At 40.4% G+C, this 17,589-nt stretch overlaps 1 protein-coding gene across 3 annotated transcripts; it reads right to left on the minus strand.

Moving 5' to 3' along the window:
* Positions 1-1,219: 1,219 nt before the first annotated feature.
* LOC123961196 (ras association domain-containing protein 8) lies at positions 1,220-15,988 on the minus strand. 3 transcript variants are annotated; one of them, XM_046036346.1, is made up of 7 exons: positions 15,859-15,988; positions 15,576-15,740; positions 10,008-10,209; positions 7,349-8,148; positions 6,916-7,113; positions 4,999-5,143; positions 1,220-3,289 (listed from the first exon to the last, which is right to left on the minus strand). In XM_046036346.1, exons 3-7 carry the CDS (start codon positions 10,108-10,110, stop codon positions 3,168-3,170), a joined length of 1,368 nt encoding a protein of 455 aa, XP_045892302.1. In that variant the 5' UTR covers positions 10,111-10,209; positions 15,576-15,740; positions 15,859-15,988; the 3' UTR covers positions 1,220-3,167. The 3 variants fall into 3 exon arrangements, with proteins under 3 accessions (XP_045892302.1, XP_045892303.1, XP_045892304.1); XM_046036347.1 differs by having other exon boundaries at positions 15,576-15,737; positions 15,859-15,962; XM_046036348.1 differs by lacking the exon at positions 15,859-15,988 and having other exon boundaries at positions 7,355-8,148; positions 15,576-15,852.
* Positions 15,989-17,589: the final 1,601 nt, after the last annotated feature.

The following is a 17,589-nucleotide window of genomic DNA, read 5'->3' on the forward strand; positions in this document are numbered from 1 at the left end:
TTATTGCTGATGAGTTGTAAAATAAATATCAAAAACTAAACTCTGCAGGCTTCTCCTTATTCAACACAACTTCAGCAAGCACGTGTGACACAACAAATACCTATTTATGTAATATTTAGGTCACAGGTTACAATAAACACTGTAAGACACCAAGTTATGTATGGACAAGACAAACAGTTCAGAGTACAGCAGTACTTGTAAAATTTATGAATTAACAATAATGGAAGTCCAGTAGATGAAATGTATTGTTACAAAGACTGTAATCAGCTGACAGGGTGCAGCAGAGGAATGTACAGTAAGCCAGGGCTTTAAACAAATGTCATGTGATAAAAGGATGATGAAGTGAGATTACCCTCAGTCTTGTACAGGCCGATGGAAAACAAGGGGCCTCCTCCCAACCTGTCAAAAGCTTTAAGCAGGATCAAATCCAGTCTTTGTTGTTACCATTAACAGACTTACTGCAATTTTGTTTTAATCTTAATGAATAATTTCATCAGTCTTGAAACTTCACTGTTTAATTGTGGCAACAATTAAATCTTTTAAGGTTTGGAAAGATCACACATGTTGCCTTATGGTGCAGCCCGGGTCCCATTTCCACCAACAGGCTTTACTTTTTCAAGGGTCTGTCAGTATTAGGGCTGCAACTAACTGACTATTTAATAATAGATTAACCTGCATATTATTTTCATGATTAATTGTTTAGCCTATAAAATGCAAAAAAAAGAAAATAAAGAAAAAAGAATTTAAAAAAAAAAGTGAAAAATACTCATCACAATTTCCCAGAGCCCAAAGTGATGTTTTCAAATTGCTTCTTTTGTCCAAAAGTCCAAAACCCAAAGACTTTTCAGCAGATCCTTATATTGAAGAAGCTGGAACAGCAAATGTTGGAAATGTTTTGCTTGGAAAATTACTGAAATGAATTGCTTATCAAAATAGTTGATAGTTGATCAGTTCATCCACTAATCGTTGCAGCTCTAGTCAGCATCATAATTTACTTTGCATTTTACATGATCACAACACTTCTTCTCATTTCATTCTTCTGTAGGGAAAAAGTTGTTTTCCCTTTATTCTCTTCTGGCCATGTTGTGGCCATCTTTCTACCATTAGTGAGTGAAGGTCTCCATCTACTGGTGAACAGCTTGAAAAACATTTACAGCACATACTGTACATTACAGTACAAATCCCACATTTACCTCCACAGGCAAATAGTTGTGACACATCGCATTCAGATGGTTTATTGAATCATGCAATCCATGTCATATCAGCAGCCAGTTACAGCCATACATCTGTCAACACTTTATATTAAGGCAGGAAAAAATAAAAACAGGTTATGTACAATCGACATCTTACAGTTCTCTAGAATATATACGGTTGTAAACAGTGACCACAGCTACGCCTCATCCCAGGGTGGATAATGCACACAAGTGGTTTCTTAAAGGGAAAATCCACCCCAATATATAGACTATCAGAAGAATTTTAAAACAGGTTTCTCCTTCATTTGAAAAGCAGAGAGACACACTGTAGCGAGGATGTTTTTGTAGATACTGAATATTACAGGGTGGACTTCCCTTCTGTATCACATCAACTATTTAATCCTGGGTGACAGTACTGATCTAAACTGGTGACTACAGTACACAGTATGGGTTGCCTGATGAAATAAATCAGATTAAATGTGAATGCATTTCACAGCACATAGTGTAATGGTGACAAATATTACAGAAGCAAAGTGGAAAGCACTATCAGTAATGTTATTTCCACTGACATTTCTACAAAATACTGACAGACAAAACATAATTAAAGGTTCCTCTTTGTTGCTGTGCTATTGTAATTTCTCTCTGTGCAGCAATGTGGCACTAATACATCTAACGATATTTGATCTAAACTGACTACGATCATTGCTTCAATGTCTCTACTAAAGCTGTACTGTACATTATTTGAATACACCCACAGTGGAATTAATATAAGGCACTTTGATGTGATTAGCAGCTGAACTACATCCTAAAAGGGGCACGCACACACACACACACACACACGTTTCCATAATCACTGACTCATTCACACTCTCACACGCACTGTAGCTGTAGCCATCCCTTGTATTATTTCATGCCACCACATTTAGGTTCAACTAACTGATTTACTGTACTGTGGGTTCTCTGCACATCCAGATATGGCTATATTAACAACACAATCATGCAACAAGACTTGCCAATCTTTGGCCACCGATTCTTACAGAAAAACAAGCATAATACATTTGGCAAAAATACAATGTGTAGTCGTCTAAACAACACAAAATCAGCTTAAGAGGATAATTAACACTGTTTCATTACGCAGATATTACTGCGGGAATGAGGGCATTGCATTTTTGCAACTGTGAATGCTCTGCTTTGTAATAAAATATAATAATTCACTAAATAAAGGTGAAAAGTAAGAAAACATATTTACAGTAAGCCATCATTTGGGTGCATACAGACAGGAACATTCTTCAGTAACAAAACTATTAACCATTTGTGCATAGTTTTAACATGAGCAGACAGTCAGAGCTAGAAGGAAACATTCTGATATGCAAAATGATATATTCTATTCGGTTTTACTATAGACACAAGTGGATCCTTCATTACTTATATAAGAACCAGTCATTACGCTGGGTAAAATGTATTCACTGCAGAAACTACATAAGATTTTAGAGATATACTTCATAGATTCACATACCAAGATTCTCAAGGATACTGTTCAAAAGGCAATAGTTTTGAATCATGATGCTTGTGAGACAACAATACAAATCATTCAGCAGGTACTAAAGTGAGAGTAAAAGTACATTAAGTGGATATGTTTAGAAATAAAATCCACAACAGCCTGATGTTTAAAAAGCCTAATCAGAGACTGTGCACCCATGACACGTGCAGCTGCTGTGTGTTTTTCTTCATGCCATAGCTTCCAACCATCTTTCATTCCCAGCAAGTGCTCCATGACTTCCATTTAAAGCTCAACAATGTTCCTTCACTATTTGAGTCTGAACACTCAAGGTTGCCTTCAGTTAACTGAGACAACAGTGCATAGTAGTGTGCTACTGAGGTATCCTGTACAAAGATATCCACTTACAAATGTGTTCTGGAGTGAAATGGGCTCCGGAAAGGAGACATGATGCGCCCCCTCCGAGCGAATCTGTCTCACACATAGATCCCCTCTGGGTTCAGGCCAGAACTGAGAGGGCTGTGTAGGACCCGGAGGTGACTGGACATCGGGTGCGATGAGACGGGACGCTTCAATGAGCCAGACAGGGGAACTAAATCTGAGAATGAAAACACATGAAAAAAGAAAATTAGAAACTTAATCTAGATACAAGAGTATTTCAAATGTTCGGTGCTGAAAATGTATAGTCAGAATTTAAAACTTACATTCAAATGTACTTTATTAAATTGAAGTTCATAAAAAATACCAATACATTCCCTTATTACAAAAAAAATACAGAGCCCTGTGTGTGCTATATGATTTCTCTGCTACAGTGCCACCAGGGGGCAGTGCTGAGCCATGCAGAGAACCAGCTAATGCAGTTAATTTTCTGGCCAGGCACAGAAGCGCCTGCTGATTTTACACTCATGAACTAGAAGGTTACTAGAAGGACATGAACACTCAATTCATTACTTCTCACAACTGAAATGCATTTCCGTTAACAGACCTACTGCTCTAAACGACGCAATGATGAAGTACATGTCACGCAGTCAGAAAATGATCCGGGCTCTTCAGAGAGGTCATCTATTCAAGTTAAGATTGTGTTGTTAACTTAAAGACCAAATCAAATCAAGTAGGTGTACCGTTACTGCTACCACTTGTTCCTCCATAGACATCTCCATGTTTCACACAACCATGCAGTTCATTTGGGAGTAGACTGGATTGAACTTTTGTTTTCTGAAATCCAAGTGCAACATAATATCCAACATTACAAATACCAGTTTGTACCTTTTATGTATATTATTATTCTTTTGCAAATTGGATATCCAGCTCTTTGCTTCCGAACTTTATTTTACAAGCTGGTGGTTATGTCTCTGGTTACAACACATAATGCACTGCTGTTTGAGTTTGAGTTTTACCTCAAACTTGTTCCTGAAAATCAATCTTAATTACTATTTGTCATTAATTAAGTTAGTACTGTATTACTGTAAGTTGGTGATAGTTAATGTGGATAGCCTCTATTGCATTGTGACAGCGCTCCCATTATTCAGAAGCACTCTTAGTTTGTGTGTCAGCTCGCTGGGAGTCTCCTGCAGGTTGACAGAGCTTTGGTCCAATGAGCCCATCACAGAAACTGCTGAGTATGTGATAGAGGGACAGTGTGATGGAAGGAGAAGGATGGACAGAGAAAGTAGGGTGAATGAATGACGCCGGGTCTGTCTGTATCCAGGCAGTTGTTGGCATGGAGACTGTAATTGCCACTGGAGTGGGCAAAAACTAATACTGTCTCCACTACCCCTGCTCCCTCCCCATTTTCTCTATCTCAATCTTTCTCACTCACATAAATTCACATTCACACTCAGCTGAGTCATTTCCTCTCAGCAGGCCGTCAAGACAAGAGGTAGAAAAATAATAAGCGCCTTGATGGAACAGAATGGCTGCACAGGCAGACTCAAAGAAAAACTGCACTTCATGCACTTTAATCAAAATAACTCACGTGTCGCCTAATTGAATGGCAACCAAAGAGCACCATTTATGCTCAGACAGTATGTACTTTGACATATGATCAAGTTGTAATTCCTGTCTAGGGTCAGACCAGTTAAGATCAGTTACATTTAGCTGACCCCTATGTCACTGCCTACATACTGTACCTACAAGATCAATTCCCTACTTGTCATTTATGTCAAGAGCAAGAGATACCTGGGCATACATAACACTATATGTGACTTTTTTTTAAGCATGTCCTGTGGCACAAAAATGTTTAACTCCAAAGGGTTCCTTAAGAGAAATCCACACATTTAATGTTTATAACTTTTATAATTATATTACCTATTCCATGGCTGTTGTGACTACTTTCATCTTCAGTGGGTTCAGCCGGCAGCACTGTGACCTTGGTGCCGGTCTGCTTGATGAACTGCTGCAGGTTGACCTGTCTCAGCTCCTTGGTCAGCAGCTCCAGCTCGTGCTGCATGTCCTTGAATGAAACGGCACAAAAGAGTGATTCTTCAGGAAACACGAAAGCATAACAAGCAGCTTCAAACTGACTGACATCTACAGGTACAGATTATATACGACTGTGACCGGACACCGGCAATACTTTGTCAATCTTAGTTATTATCCAACAGGATCAAAACACATCTGGCGGCATTAACATGATCATACTCTATTCATCATCATTTTGTTGAACACCAACTGACACCACCATAAGTGAGAGACAGATTGGCTACTCAAGGCTGACTCTCGTAGTTCCAACTAAAATAAAGTTTAACCTAACCTGACCTAACTTAATACAGTGTCATAACTCACTCATTTTTTACAAATTCTCACATTATTTGTCACATTGAAAAAACAAACAAATGAAGCATCTGTTGCGTCTTCATTTTTCTAACTGACTTGCTGTATTAATTGAAACACACATTAGAAAGCACCCTATTGTATATACAGCAAACTAATAACACAAATATCTGAAAATTATGGAGGATTATTTGACCAAAAAAGTATTTTTATTAGCTTATTTATTATTTCCAAACTCAGTGATACTTAAACGTGCACTCCACCTATTTAGCACTGTACTACTATAACAGTGTCGGACTCATGATGGACATTGATGCAACATATGTATCTTTTTAATTCCATACCTTCTTCTTTTTTGTAAAAACCTGACGCCTACATTGCCCACAATGCAATTTGACCGCTAACAGTTCAGTTCAGAGATTCGGGTGCATTATGCCTGTAGCTAGGTATTTTATTATTTTATTTGATATGATAACAATCATTTCTTTTATGAGCATAGGATTTTTCAAAGTAACGGTCATTCTTAGAAAAAAGGTCATATACTTAAAGGCAAATCACATGACACACACCGGCCATTTATTACAAAAGCAAATGAGTACAATTAAATAAATAAAAATTGTGTAAAAAGTGTAAAAAATTGCCTACTCCAGAATTTTGGAGAAATACTGATTAAATAATAATAAAATAAATAAATGTATTATTATAACATAAATACAATTAATTAAAATAACATAAAATATGTGCACATTTGCAAGTTCTAAGTCTTCTATAACAGGCCGTGTTTTTTCCAGAGTAACTTCCACTATTTGCAAGATGCACTACTGTGTGTTACAAATAGTCCATCTTACTGCATTTTTAAACTACAGGTGAAAAGTAGCGACTCCACTCTACGTTTCCTTTCTGTTTGATGGATGGATGGATGTAATTGTATTCTTTATATTTTCTAAAAGAAAGTGATACCAAATGAGTAGCTTGTGAGTATCAAAGTATCAATCCCACAGTATCAATCCGCCCATCTCTATTAGTAGTGGCTAATGTAGCCTCAAACACAGGAGTGAGCTACAGAGGTCTGGTAAGTTCACTTCTTTCTCATCTCTACTCAACTCTAAACCCTCAGATGTTTTTCATTTTCGAACTTGTAGTCAAGTGGCATCACTTGAGTCAATTTGTCATATTTCACAGCTCTCTCTGGAGCCACAAAAGGCTTCATGCAACTTTTTTTCACATTAGTACTCTCCAAGACATGTAAAGAGGCTTTGATGTATAAAAAATAATAACAAATCGGTGGGGTTCCCCTTTAAACTGGCAGGGATTCAGCATCACGGAAAGAGACAATTCACAGAAGATATTTAAATGCATTCTTACTGATGGATTATTTCTCTCATCACCCTGCAGCACTATTTTGTTGAAAAACTAGGGGCAATGAAAAATACTCGCATGCATATGTTTCACCTGCAGTTTCTTGCTGCTTTGGCCAAGTGACCGATCCACAGCTCTGCAGCTGCTCTCCAGCTGGACAGCCTGTCTCTCCTGGGCTTTTAATTCTGCTTTGACCCTGAGGACCTGAGCCCTAGCCTCTGCCTCAGTGACCCACTGGGTCTCCTGCCGCTCCCTTTGCAGCCGCTCCTCTTCCAGGCCGGCCTCTACACCCTGATGTCACAAAGACACAAACAGACATGGAAAAAGAAGGAAAACACCTATAACAATATGCAAACATCACTAGAACTAATAATAGCTGAACAACTACAATGAATAAGAATTGATAAAGAATTGACTAAGCAATTTTTGTTTGTTCTTTGCTGGTTATTTTGATCTTTTTCCAAAACCTTCAACTAAAATACAGCCTTTTATTCAATTTCTCAAAAATCTCTCACAAAGAGCACACCTGTACCATTGCCAGCTTTTCATCAATCTGCAGTTCACAGCCCTGCAGGCGTCCTCGTAGCTCCTGCAGTCTTTCCTCCAGCTGTCTCTCACTCTCTAGTTCAATCTGCAGCTCAGTGGCCCAAAACTCCTCCTCCTCCATCTCCACTTCGTTTTTTCTCAAATGCTTCTCCAGTCTTAGGATCTCCTCTATCAGCCCTCCTCCTCCACCAGGGTCTCCAATGCACCCTCCACCTCTCCCCCCTCGCCCTTCAGCCCAGGCCTGGAGCTCCGCCTCATAGCCCTCTAGCTTTTTCTCCAGCACATTGAGAGTCTCTCTCTGTAGACCAACCAGTCTGACCAGGTCTTCCATGCGACAGGCCCACAGGCCCGGCGATGCAGTTCCAATGGCTGGTCCTGCATGGTGGTGATTTCCACCATTTCCCAGGAGGAGTCTTCTTTTAGCCTCTGCCTCGCCAATTCGGCCTCCACTCAGTATCTCCCTGAGGCCTCTGGGTGCACCCGTGAACGTGAGCGACTTGCGGCGCGGTTCACGGCGGCGAAGGGAGCGATCATTGGGATGACGTAACTTTGCTAGGGGAGGGAGGCTCTGTCGATGCAGCCCACGTTCAGGCCCCCTGAGAGGGGGTCCTTCTGATGGGGGTCGTTCGGTCAGTGAGGGGCCTGTGCGATGCAGGATCAGCTGAACGTCACCAGCATATTGGCCCCAGGTGTTCAGAGAAGCCACTGGACTCTCATGAGGGGCTAGGTGACGTTCGGTGTCCCGCCATTTTTCTACCAAAGTGTATCGCCCAGTGCGACCTGTAAAAAACACAAAACACCACACCTATAAAAGAAATATTCCTATGCTGGTAGATGGCTACCCTGAAATGCAAGAATGAGGGCTTTTATTTATAGTTGCTTTCAGCAATTTTGATTACTAAGGGGTGGAAAGCAAAACGAACTCATAGAAACGCAGCCATGATATACTATCAATCTAATGAAACTGTTAAGATAACATGTTAGCAAACATCTGTCTAATTACACATCTGGCAGAAACAGAACAACATTATCATCCTGATGGAGTCACGTTTATGGCCCGCTAACAATTGAAGTTCAAATTTTAACGGCTTGTCTGAGTGTTGTTTCTGAACAGCTCACAGTGGTTTAATAAGTGAGGTGAGAGCCTCAACCATACAGTGAAAATGCAGGCTGGAAACAATCAGTTAAAAGCTGCATAGATCTGCAGTGTTGGGTGTTCCTTAGTGTGTTCGGCACTACGAGCAACCCGTTCACATTACATTTTACATTACAGAGAAAACCTAGACAACTAAACACTTGTAGTAGGCTAACGTGTAGACACACGTAAACACTTGTAAAATGCCAAAGTACTAAATCAATATTGATGTCTGATCACTTAACATGGTAAATATGTTTTTAATAGAAAAAGGGCAGAGGAGGGGGCTCAGAAGTGCTGCTTTCTTGGTTTGGCAGGAGACTGAGGGATGAGTCAGACTTTCCCTCCTCCTACCCTACGCTTTGTGGGAAGTGATGTCAATACACTGTGCTCAAGTGCCCCCTTTCCTGAAGGAGCCATATGGGAAAGGGGGGGGGGGGGGGGGGGGGGGGGGGGGGTTCTTGTATCCAAGAAAGTACCCATAAAGCCTCTGACTATGACCCACTGTATCTCAGCAGGAGCTTAACACACAGGCTGGAAACTGAAATTCTTCATAAGGATTTATTTTCACCCTAAAAAAAGGGCAATTTTGGAGAACCTAATTACAGTTATGAGTTAATGAATGCTTAACAATACACTTCAGTTGTTTTGTACTTTCAAAATGTGTGACGTGTGAAGAAAACTGTAAAGCTCTGCCAGAATACAAAGAAAGTAAATACCATGTTAACTAACAAAGAACTTGTGATGCATTACGTAAGAGAGAGACATTTTTAGATTAGCAGTCTGTCCTCTTGTATAAACAACTTTAAGATGGAGGTGTAGCTAATATAGAGGAATTATACAGTCAGATCAACCTGTAACTAACATGAAGCAGATTTTTTCCACACTGGTAGGGCAACACACAGAGGGTTAGGGTTGGCAAACAAGAGCTGCGCTCTGCCTGAATTTCAATGGTTTAAATTATGCCAAAGTAAGCCTGAAGAGTGTAGCACTATTTTGTAACCAAATGCGCTGCTTGAATTTCATCAGCTCTCCATAAATCAAGAATGTAGCAAGGCAGATGTGGAAATTGTCATTTAATGCTCCCTGTGAAACCAACACAGCAGAATGTCATCTAATGTCAATAGTGTCGCTTAACCACCAAACCAGAAGTATACAATCACTGGGTGTACACAACACTGTTTGCCAACAAGAAATATAGCTTGTTGTCGATGGTTTGCTACCAGTGTTTTTATTCAGAGCAGATTCCAGATCTTTCTGGACTCACATTGACAACAGCTGATTAATTCATACACATGAGCAGGAAACATGAGGGTTACTAAAACCAAATAAAAGATCTATTATGTGATTACACTCAATCGTGTAACTGATGCTTGGGACTGAATGACCTGGGTATGATTGTAATGGACATTCATATTAACTGTATCCAATTACACTGCACAAGGAAGTCAAAAACAGGTCTGCTTGTTTCTCATCTGTGCTTTTATAGTAGAAAATGATCCACCTATGGCCTGTGCCAGAGCAATCACCACTTCTTGGCAGGTGGTTGCCTCAGTGACCCCGCAGACGACCCTCTGGACTCCATCCACCCAGACCTTGAGCTCCATTTTGGGTCAGAAGTGAGGGGGCCGGTTGTGGTGTGTTGGCGCCAACATTATTGAAGGCTCCAGTGGTGCAGGGCAGCTGAAGCCCCTCTGGCTACTTCACTGGGGAGGAAACACAAGGGAAAACAGGAAGTAGTTAGTCAGGATGTGCTTTAGGCCACAGTTGTAATGCTCAGTCGCCTTAAAGGATATAGAGATGCAAACAGTTCCACCTTCGGCAATACCTACTACCACAAGGAGTCAAATAAGCAGTAGAGTCAGGGTATTCTGGCAGTAGCTTATGGTAAAAGGATAGTCCATTTGAGAATGGACTCATACAGCCAGGCATGCCAGGACCATCTGGCCATAATGCTGTTGTTTTGTTCTTCTCTATGAATAGGTACATGTCTGTTGGGGGCGCAGGAAGAGTCTGCCAGCAGACATTCCCAAGTCCAGTTCCTGCTTTTGTATAGAGAATTGAGCGAAGACAGAGAAGGAAGATTGAGTCAGCGACACAGAGGAAGATAGGACATGAACAGAGAGTGAAACAGAGAAGGTATGTAATTAAAAAAGAAACGGGAGAGCCGGAAGAATCATAATACGAGAGAGCAGAATAGGGATTTATTTTTGATTTCACTGTTCTGTAACACATGTAACATAGTTATGGCCCGCATTCTGCACTGACAGAAAGTATTGTTCACTACTGGTCATCAGAACAATCAATACTATGAAAGTACAAATACCACAAAATAGATAGAGATGGGCAGTTTTTAAGAAGCTTGTTTTGATATAATCAATGCTGAAGCATTTTAAATATTCACATCATATGTGCAAATGTAAACTGGTTAATCCCATTACCAGATTTACAAAACACATAAAAATAGGAACATTAACTACTGACATAACACAATATATTAAATACCCATCTAGGGGAGATATCCTTTAAAACCTTCTTCAAGGACAGTGCAGTGAGAGAGACTGAATGCCATGTCCTCGGATCTGTATCACTCTCCGTGGATCTAACCTTCACTGGACCTCCACTACTGAGTCAAAAGGTCCTTTTGTTGGTCAACCCCCCACCAATTACACCTCCCCTAGCCTGCATATTCCCTATCCACATTCACAAAGTCATCCACACCAGCCTGTCCTACCCTCCACCAACTGCTTTTCTTAATATGGTCAAGCCATCAGGCAGTGCGGCAAGGTAACATTTGAAGAGTTAGACAATCAGATCGAGAAGCAACTAATGATTATTTTCATTACTGATTATTCTAAAATTTCTTTCTGTTGATTTATTAATTGTTTACAAAGGGAAAACCTTCAAATTTGTTTTAGCCTGAAAGGGGAAAGCAGAAAATCCTCACACTTAAGAAAATAAAAACATGTGTGGGATTGTTGCTTGATAAATTACTTAAAGGACTAATAAAATTTAAAAATCGATTGCCTGGCTGATTAATCGCACAACCATTTGAGCTCTTCAAACAAACAAAACTTAACGATTTAGGGACTTAAGTGTGTGCATAAATGCACATTTAGTATTAATCCAATACGTGCATTTGTACGGTGGCAAGTGTCAGCTCTGTCTGCGGCCTGGCTCTTGATCACTATTCTTCTTGGTGTATTCACAGAGCCGGTTGGAAAGTGCTTTTGTCTTTCATTCAGACTGCCCTTAAATGGCATTAAGGGCTGAAGGATGGAGAGGAACAGGAAAATAGTTACACACAAGCACACTAAAGTGTGTCTGCAGCAACCCAAAACACTGTCACCAGTTTGTTTGACCCTTTTTCCACAGGGATGTGGAAACAGTAATAGGGACTGATTAGGTCTTGATGCAAAGCAGACATAGTGGATCAGCCTGGGAGAAGGTTTGGATACACTGGAGGGGGAAGGGGAAAGTGCCTTAAAAAAAAATACTACCTTTAACAACACTGAGTCAGGCTTTACAAGGCCCGCTGCATGGTATCCTGTATACTGCACTGGCATTAAGAATAGTCGCAAAAATAGTTTTCAATCAAAACAAACAGACAAAAAAAAAAAGACAACAAAACTGAATATTTCATGTGCAGTGAAGGCAAAACAAACAGCCGATTCAATGCCTCTTTCTTGCACAAGCTCAACAAGACTCAGCGGGGTATTTATAAATGTCACTTGCTCCGGTCCAGGCTCGTAACATTTATATTCATTAACATTAACCCAGAAAACCCAACTGATGATACAGACACAGCGGTGCGGGGCAGAGTGCCATCCTGAGCTCTGCAAGCTCCATTCCTCTGGCCTGTCACAGCCACAGCCTGGGGAGATGCTCTGATTTGTGCAGCTCGTCCTTTGCCAGAGAGGCATTTCATGAGACAGAAGAGGGCTTAAATTCTGTGAATTCTATTTAAGCTCAGTTGAGAGATGATCAGCTGCAGCAAAACATCAAACTCATGACTCCAGAGCATGTTTGTTTCAGTCTCGTCTTGGTTCAGTGGGGTTGATTCAAGATGAAGATCCTCTCAGAGCAGCGAGGTGTGTGAGCAGCACTGAGCAGCCTGCCTGCCCGGCTGCTGATGACAATTCTCCAGGCCTACAGGAGCACACCAAGCTGGCAGGAAAAGGGCTTCGACTAGCTGCTGGTGTAAACAACCTACCATATGCTCCTTGGGGGCGTTCCATCACGACCAACACACTGCTGTAACATACAACATGAAGAAATACTGTTTGAGTTTTTAACTGTAGGAGCTTAAATATGGTACTCCTTCTTTTGGGTATTTACAGTCTGTCAAGCATCACAAACTGTCCCAAGTATTGTGCAGTTTAGCAGTTTGCCGAACAAGGGGGTATTTGAGGAAAACAAAATGGGCATTCATCACATTAAAACAAAACCAAGACTAAACTCCATTCGGGAGGAAGCCTGTGGGGCAGCAACTAAACCAAGTTGAGGGAAATGATCTCACAGGAAAACACTAATGTTCCACAAGTACTCCCTCCACGAATAGACGCAATTACACCTTGGTTCCTATCCAAGTTTGCTGACCATTGTTCACTAAGGAGGAAAACAATACAGCCATTTCTCGTAGCATGGAGGTTCAGGCATTGTGCGTTAAAAGGAATTTATACTTAAGTAGCTAATTAAAACTAGTAACTCATTTATTATAGAATAATATAGTTTCTGACATGCAAAACTCCCCCCACACTGCTGTTGATTAAAGACAATGGGATACTTCTTACAGACTGGAGCGACAGCAGTCTGTTCTAGTACTTAAACCTCCTTGCCTATTGCTAACCAAACTTTAATTCAAATTGCACTCCCTGTAGAGCAACATGTAATTACTAGCGATTTATACTCTGCCGTAATTGGTAACAGATCTGTTGTGAAATAGATCTCTGTGAGGAGCCAGAGACAGACGCTGGTTTATTGTGGAGGCAATGGTGGTGACTCGGTTGGAACTAAATGGAGAAATCTCTTTCCTTGCTTTCAAGTCCTCTAGAATGTCATCAAGTGCTACAGCCCAGTATAATCCCTGGGCCTGAAACACATTGGGATGGCAACAGTTTAAGATTAATGTAAGACACGCTGACAAGATGGTTAAAAGTTAGGGGTCTTGCAGTGGGAACTGAATAAAGAAGTTCCTCATCATCAGTATGCCAGCCTGGTGCGTGTATAATTCCCCTTTGCAAATGTAAACATTACAGAGCAGGGCAAAGACTGTTGCCAGGGACGGGCCTTGATACTGGCGGAGTGGAAACTGATAACATCAAGTGTAAGCATTCCTGGGCTGTGATAATGCAACGAGCCATGACTAAGAGACAAGAAAGCTATGGGTCCCTCTGCTCTGTGCAACAGGAAACAGGCTATGCAAGGACACTTCAAAGAACTGCATTCAATCTAAAGTGTGCTTAAACTGAATAATTATTAAAAGATCAGCAAAGGAGGGTTTGCAACATTCAGAATAATTGAAATGTGCAATCCTTAAGTTGACATACGGTATCTGAAAAACAAAAAAGGTGAAGTTAAGTTTCTAATGGTTTTCTATTCCTTTATGAAACTTCTAAAGAGCAACAGAGGCTTCATATTGTCAGCATCCTCCCAGTTTATTTAGGTTGTATTTTTTTATGTGTACAGCATTTGAAAACAATCTGTTGTAGCCCAACAACCTAAAACATGAAAGTGAAAAACAAAAAAAGCATTGCTCAACATTTCCTGTGAATTTTCATTCTAACTCCAAATTCTCATTCTAGCTTCAGTCTGGTGATCGGGGCGTTTGGGATTAAACCCATGTCCAGTCACGCTACAGACAACACCCTCAGCTCCTGGGAGCTCTCCAGTGGCCCCTGCCCTGGAGCAAGCCTCCCTCTTTCTCTCTCTCTGCCTGTCTGATATTAAACTATTAGGTGCTGGAGCAGCCTCCCCCATTTGGGAGGTCAGCTCTGGCAGGCTCTCAAACATCTGGACGGCACGTTCAGCCAGCATTAAGGCCGCCTTTGTTCCCTTGCCATATTCACTGCTCACTGGCCAGCTTTGAAGAGCCAGCAGGCAGCAGGCTCCTGCACCAGGGCAGAGTCTCAGCAGCAACACAGCGGGGCAACAAGAGGCCTCTGGCCAAGGTTTACAGGTTACAGCGGTTTGTAAAACATCATCTGGTGCTGAATCACATTCTTGCATAAAAGCATTTATAGAAATCAAACGGTTTTGTAGCAGCAGCTACAATGTAAGACACACACAAAAAGTGGCTAAACCTATTTATTTTTCCAGTCTTTGCAGCCCGATCTTCATTGTGCTATGACATTATTAAAAAGCAACAAAGATTACTGAATTACATGATTCTGGACTAAAGGTGCCCCCTGAAACCACAAAGCAAAAAGACTGTGAGCCTTGGCTGAGTGCAACAACGCCACAGGTTGGTTCTACTACACCTGGTGTACGTTTGTAAGTAGTGTAGAGCACTAGAACGAATTGGAAGTGATTTTAAATTTTGACTTTTATGATCACTTGATGTGTAAAGATTTTTGAGACCAGGAGAGTTAGTTATATGTACAGAAGGTGCTGAACCTGATGAGAGAGTCTAAATAGGGGCGAAGCAACATTTTTTAAGAGAATGTTCTACAAAAAATCTAGGCCTGCAAAGATAAAACTGCAAGATAATAAAGTCTGAATAATCCGAGAACACCTAAAAATGATTTTAACTGAATTAATGTCTGAAACTAACAAAGACATAACCTAACACACAAGACGTAGCCTACTTAAAATAAGTATCAGATTGAAAATTCGGTACTTAACATCCTGAAAGACACATTGCATGAGTGCATTTTAGCAGCACACTACACCTCTGCCTCATACTGTTGGTGTAGAGTGGGACGAAGCTGGAGAAATGGCGATAATGGGCTGTAATGGGCTCACAGAGTAACCCAACTATTCTACTACAGAAATGTTTCCGTTATCTCACAACTATAACGGGCTCAGCCGCAGCACAGTCTGCCATTGTTAGGTCTGTGTGTCATGGTCTTACCTTAAACGGTGCAAATAGGATCCAACTCAGTGTTCCCTCTACGAAGTGAAGTTTAGAGTGAAAACACAGGTAACGTTAAAGGCGTGAATTCCGCAAAATGTGTCCGTCTTCACCATTGCCCAGCAAATCACTTCCAACGAACTGCGACAAAGTAACGTTTGGCTGCTGGACAAAAAACACAATAAAAGGCGACAGGCGCCTTTAAAAACATATACTTGACGTTTTGGTCTTCCCTTCGAAAGTTTGTCTGCCCTCTCTGTGCGCTACTCTTCTGCGGTCTCACCAATAAGCTGCGGAAAAAGCCCCTCTCCCCGTTTCATTACTCCTGCTGGTATCGCATTGGAACTGGGACACCGCAAGGCATTGTGGACTGTTTAAAGCTGCAATACACTCAAAGGGGGGAGGCTGCCTAGAGCCAACTTATACACACGGACAGGACATTTTAAAGAGCAGAGTGAGACCATCTTCTTATGATAAGATACTAACATTACTGAAAATAATAAAATACTGCAGATACATTTTCAGCAGTGCCTGTGCGCCAGTAAGGCAGTGTCAGTGCTAATCAAAAGTCTAATATATCATGATTTGAGAAATTTAAATAGAGATTTGTAGTTTACCTGAGTACTTTCCGGGTGCTCTAGGAAACTGTATTTAATCAACAAAAGGAGTTGAGAGTCCTGTAGGATCTTAAAAAAAAGATTATTTTTTCAGATGTAGTAAAAGTGGTTCATAGATAAAGAAAATTGTGCATAGAATTCACTCAAAGGCGCTGCAGAATAACATCCGGAAAATCGACTCTTTTAAAAATATAACTATACTAATATCATACAGTTACACCACATGCATCTGAAATGATGAAAAAACACAGTGCAGTTGAAACACAGTGACATATTTTTATTATAGGCCTAGCATTAAGGCAAAGGATAAAGGAAAAGTTCCATGTAAAATGAAGAACACAAAGTGTCTGTCACAATAAATGTATTGGTTAGTGATACAAAATCTGGTAGCCTATAACATGTTTTTTTTGTTTCACATTATGAAAGAAATGAATGTACAGTAATATTTATGCCCAGTGAATTTACACAGGTGATAATGTAAAAACATTATATTTCCACTTCACCTAACATACACACATACAGTTAAACTGCTCAACTGATGAACTTTGGCAATGGGACCATGTTTAAATGGAAGCTTACTGCCCTCTTGTGACAGAATAAACTGTCTTGGTGTAATAAAATGTCAGCTGGAACTGTCTCTTCTTCTTTTTCCCAGCAGTCATCTGGTGGGTTTCTAGGACATAGGGGTGGCGTACTCAGCAGGTTTAAGTGCTCTTAGTCATCAAGTCTGGTTAAAGACTACATTTCAGGATTACAGTTTTATTCTCTAAACATGAAGTCTCTTTTAAAGCTCGAAAGATCAGGGTCTCTTCATAAAAGTGAATTAATGACTTTCAAAACTACCATTTCAGTCATTGGCACATCCTTCTCAAAATGATAGACCTTTTGTCAAAGCTGACATTTTAACTAGCAGGAAAGCACATGTAATGTTAATGATGGCTCTTTAGTGGTCCAGTAAGCTGTTTCCAGTGAGTCACCATGCCGAAATGATTTACAGCCATCTTCTTTATTACTGGGTACACCTGTGATTTTACTGCTGTGACATCAAAATGTGCTGTATAAAAGGGTAATGTCGTTCAATCAATTTATTTTTCATATATTCTAGCATCTGTCAATGGAAATGTGGTAATTTGTAAGTTTTTAGTAATTTCATACAAATACTATTGTTCTAGCTTGCATGCTCAGTCTATATATTTCCTGCTTGAAATGAAGTTTTAAAATCCACTAAATCGACAGGTAAATGCACAGAAGGATTGTAGTGATATAAATATGAATATAACGTGATTAATGACCAATACAATGTGGTTGTATAGGAATTAATTCTTGTTCAAGTGTGACCTTTCTGCTAGTGAAGACTTTGTGAAGAATATTTCCATTCTGAATGTGAAATTATTAAC

Source organism: Micropterus dolomieu, linkage group LG22, assembly GCF_021292245.1.
Source record: "Micropterus dolomieu isolate WLL.071019.BEF.003 ecotype Adirondacks linkage group LG22, ASM2129224v1, whole genome shotgun sequence".
Lineage (NCBI taxonomy): Eukaryota > Metazoa > Chordata > Actinopteri > Centrarchiformes > Centrarchidae > Micropterus > Micropterus dolomieu.

Bases quoted from the DNA above. Each gene is read 5' to 3' on its own strand.
- LOC123961196 (XM_046036346.1), bottom strand. From the start codon at position 10,110: ATGGAGCTCAAGGTCTGGGTGGATGGAGTCCAGAGGGTCGTCTGCGGG. The intron at 5,144-6,915 runs GTGAAACATATG...GTTTCATTCAAG, and splicing joins AAAGCAGCAAGAAACTGCAG to GACATGCAGCACGAGCTGGA. The intron at 3,290-4,998 runs GTAATATAATTA...TTTCATTCTCAG, and splicing joins TCACAACAGCCATGGAATAG to ATTTAGTTCCCCTGTCTGGC.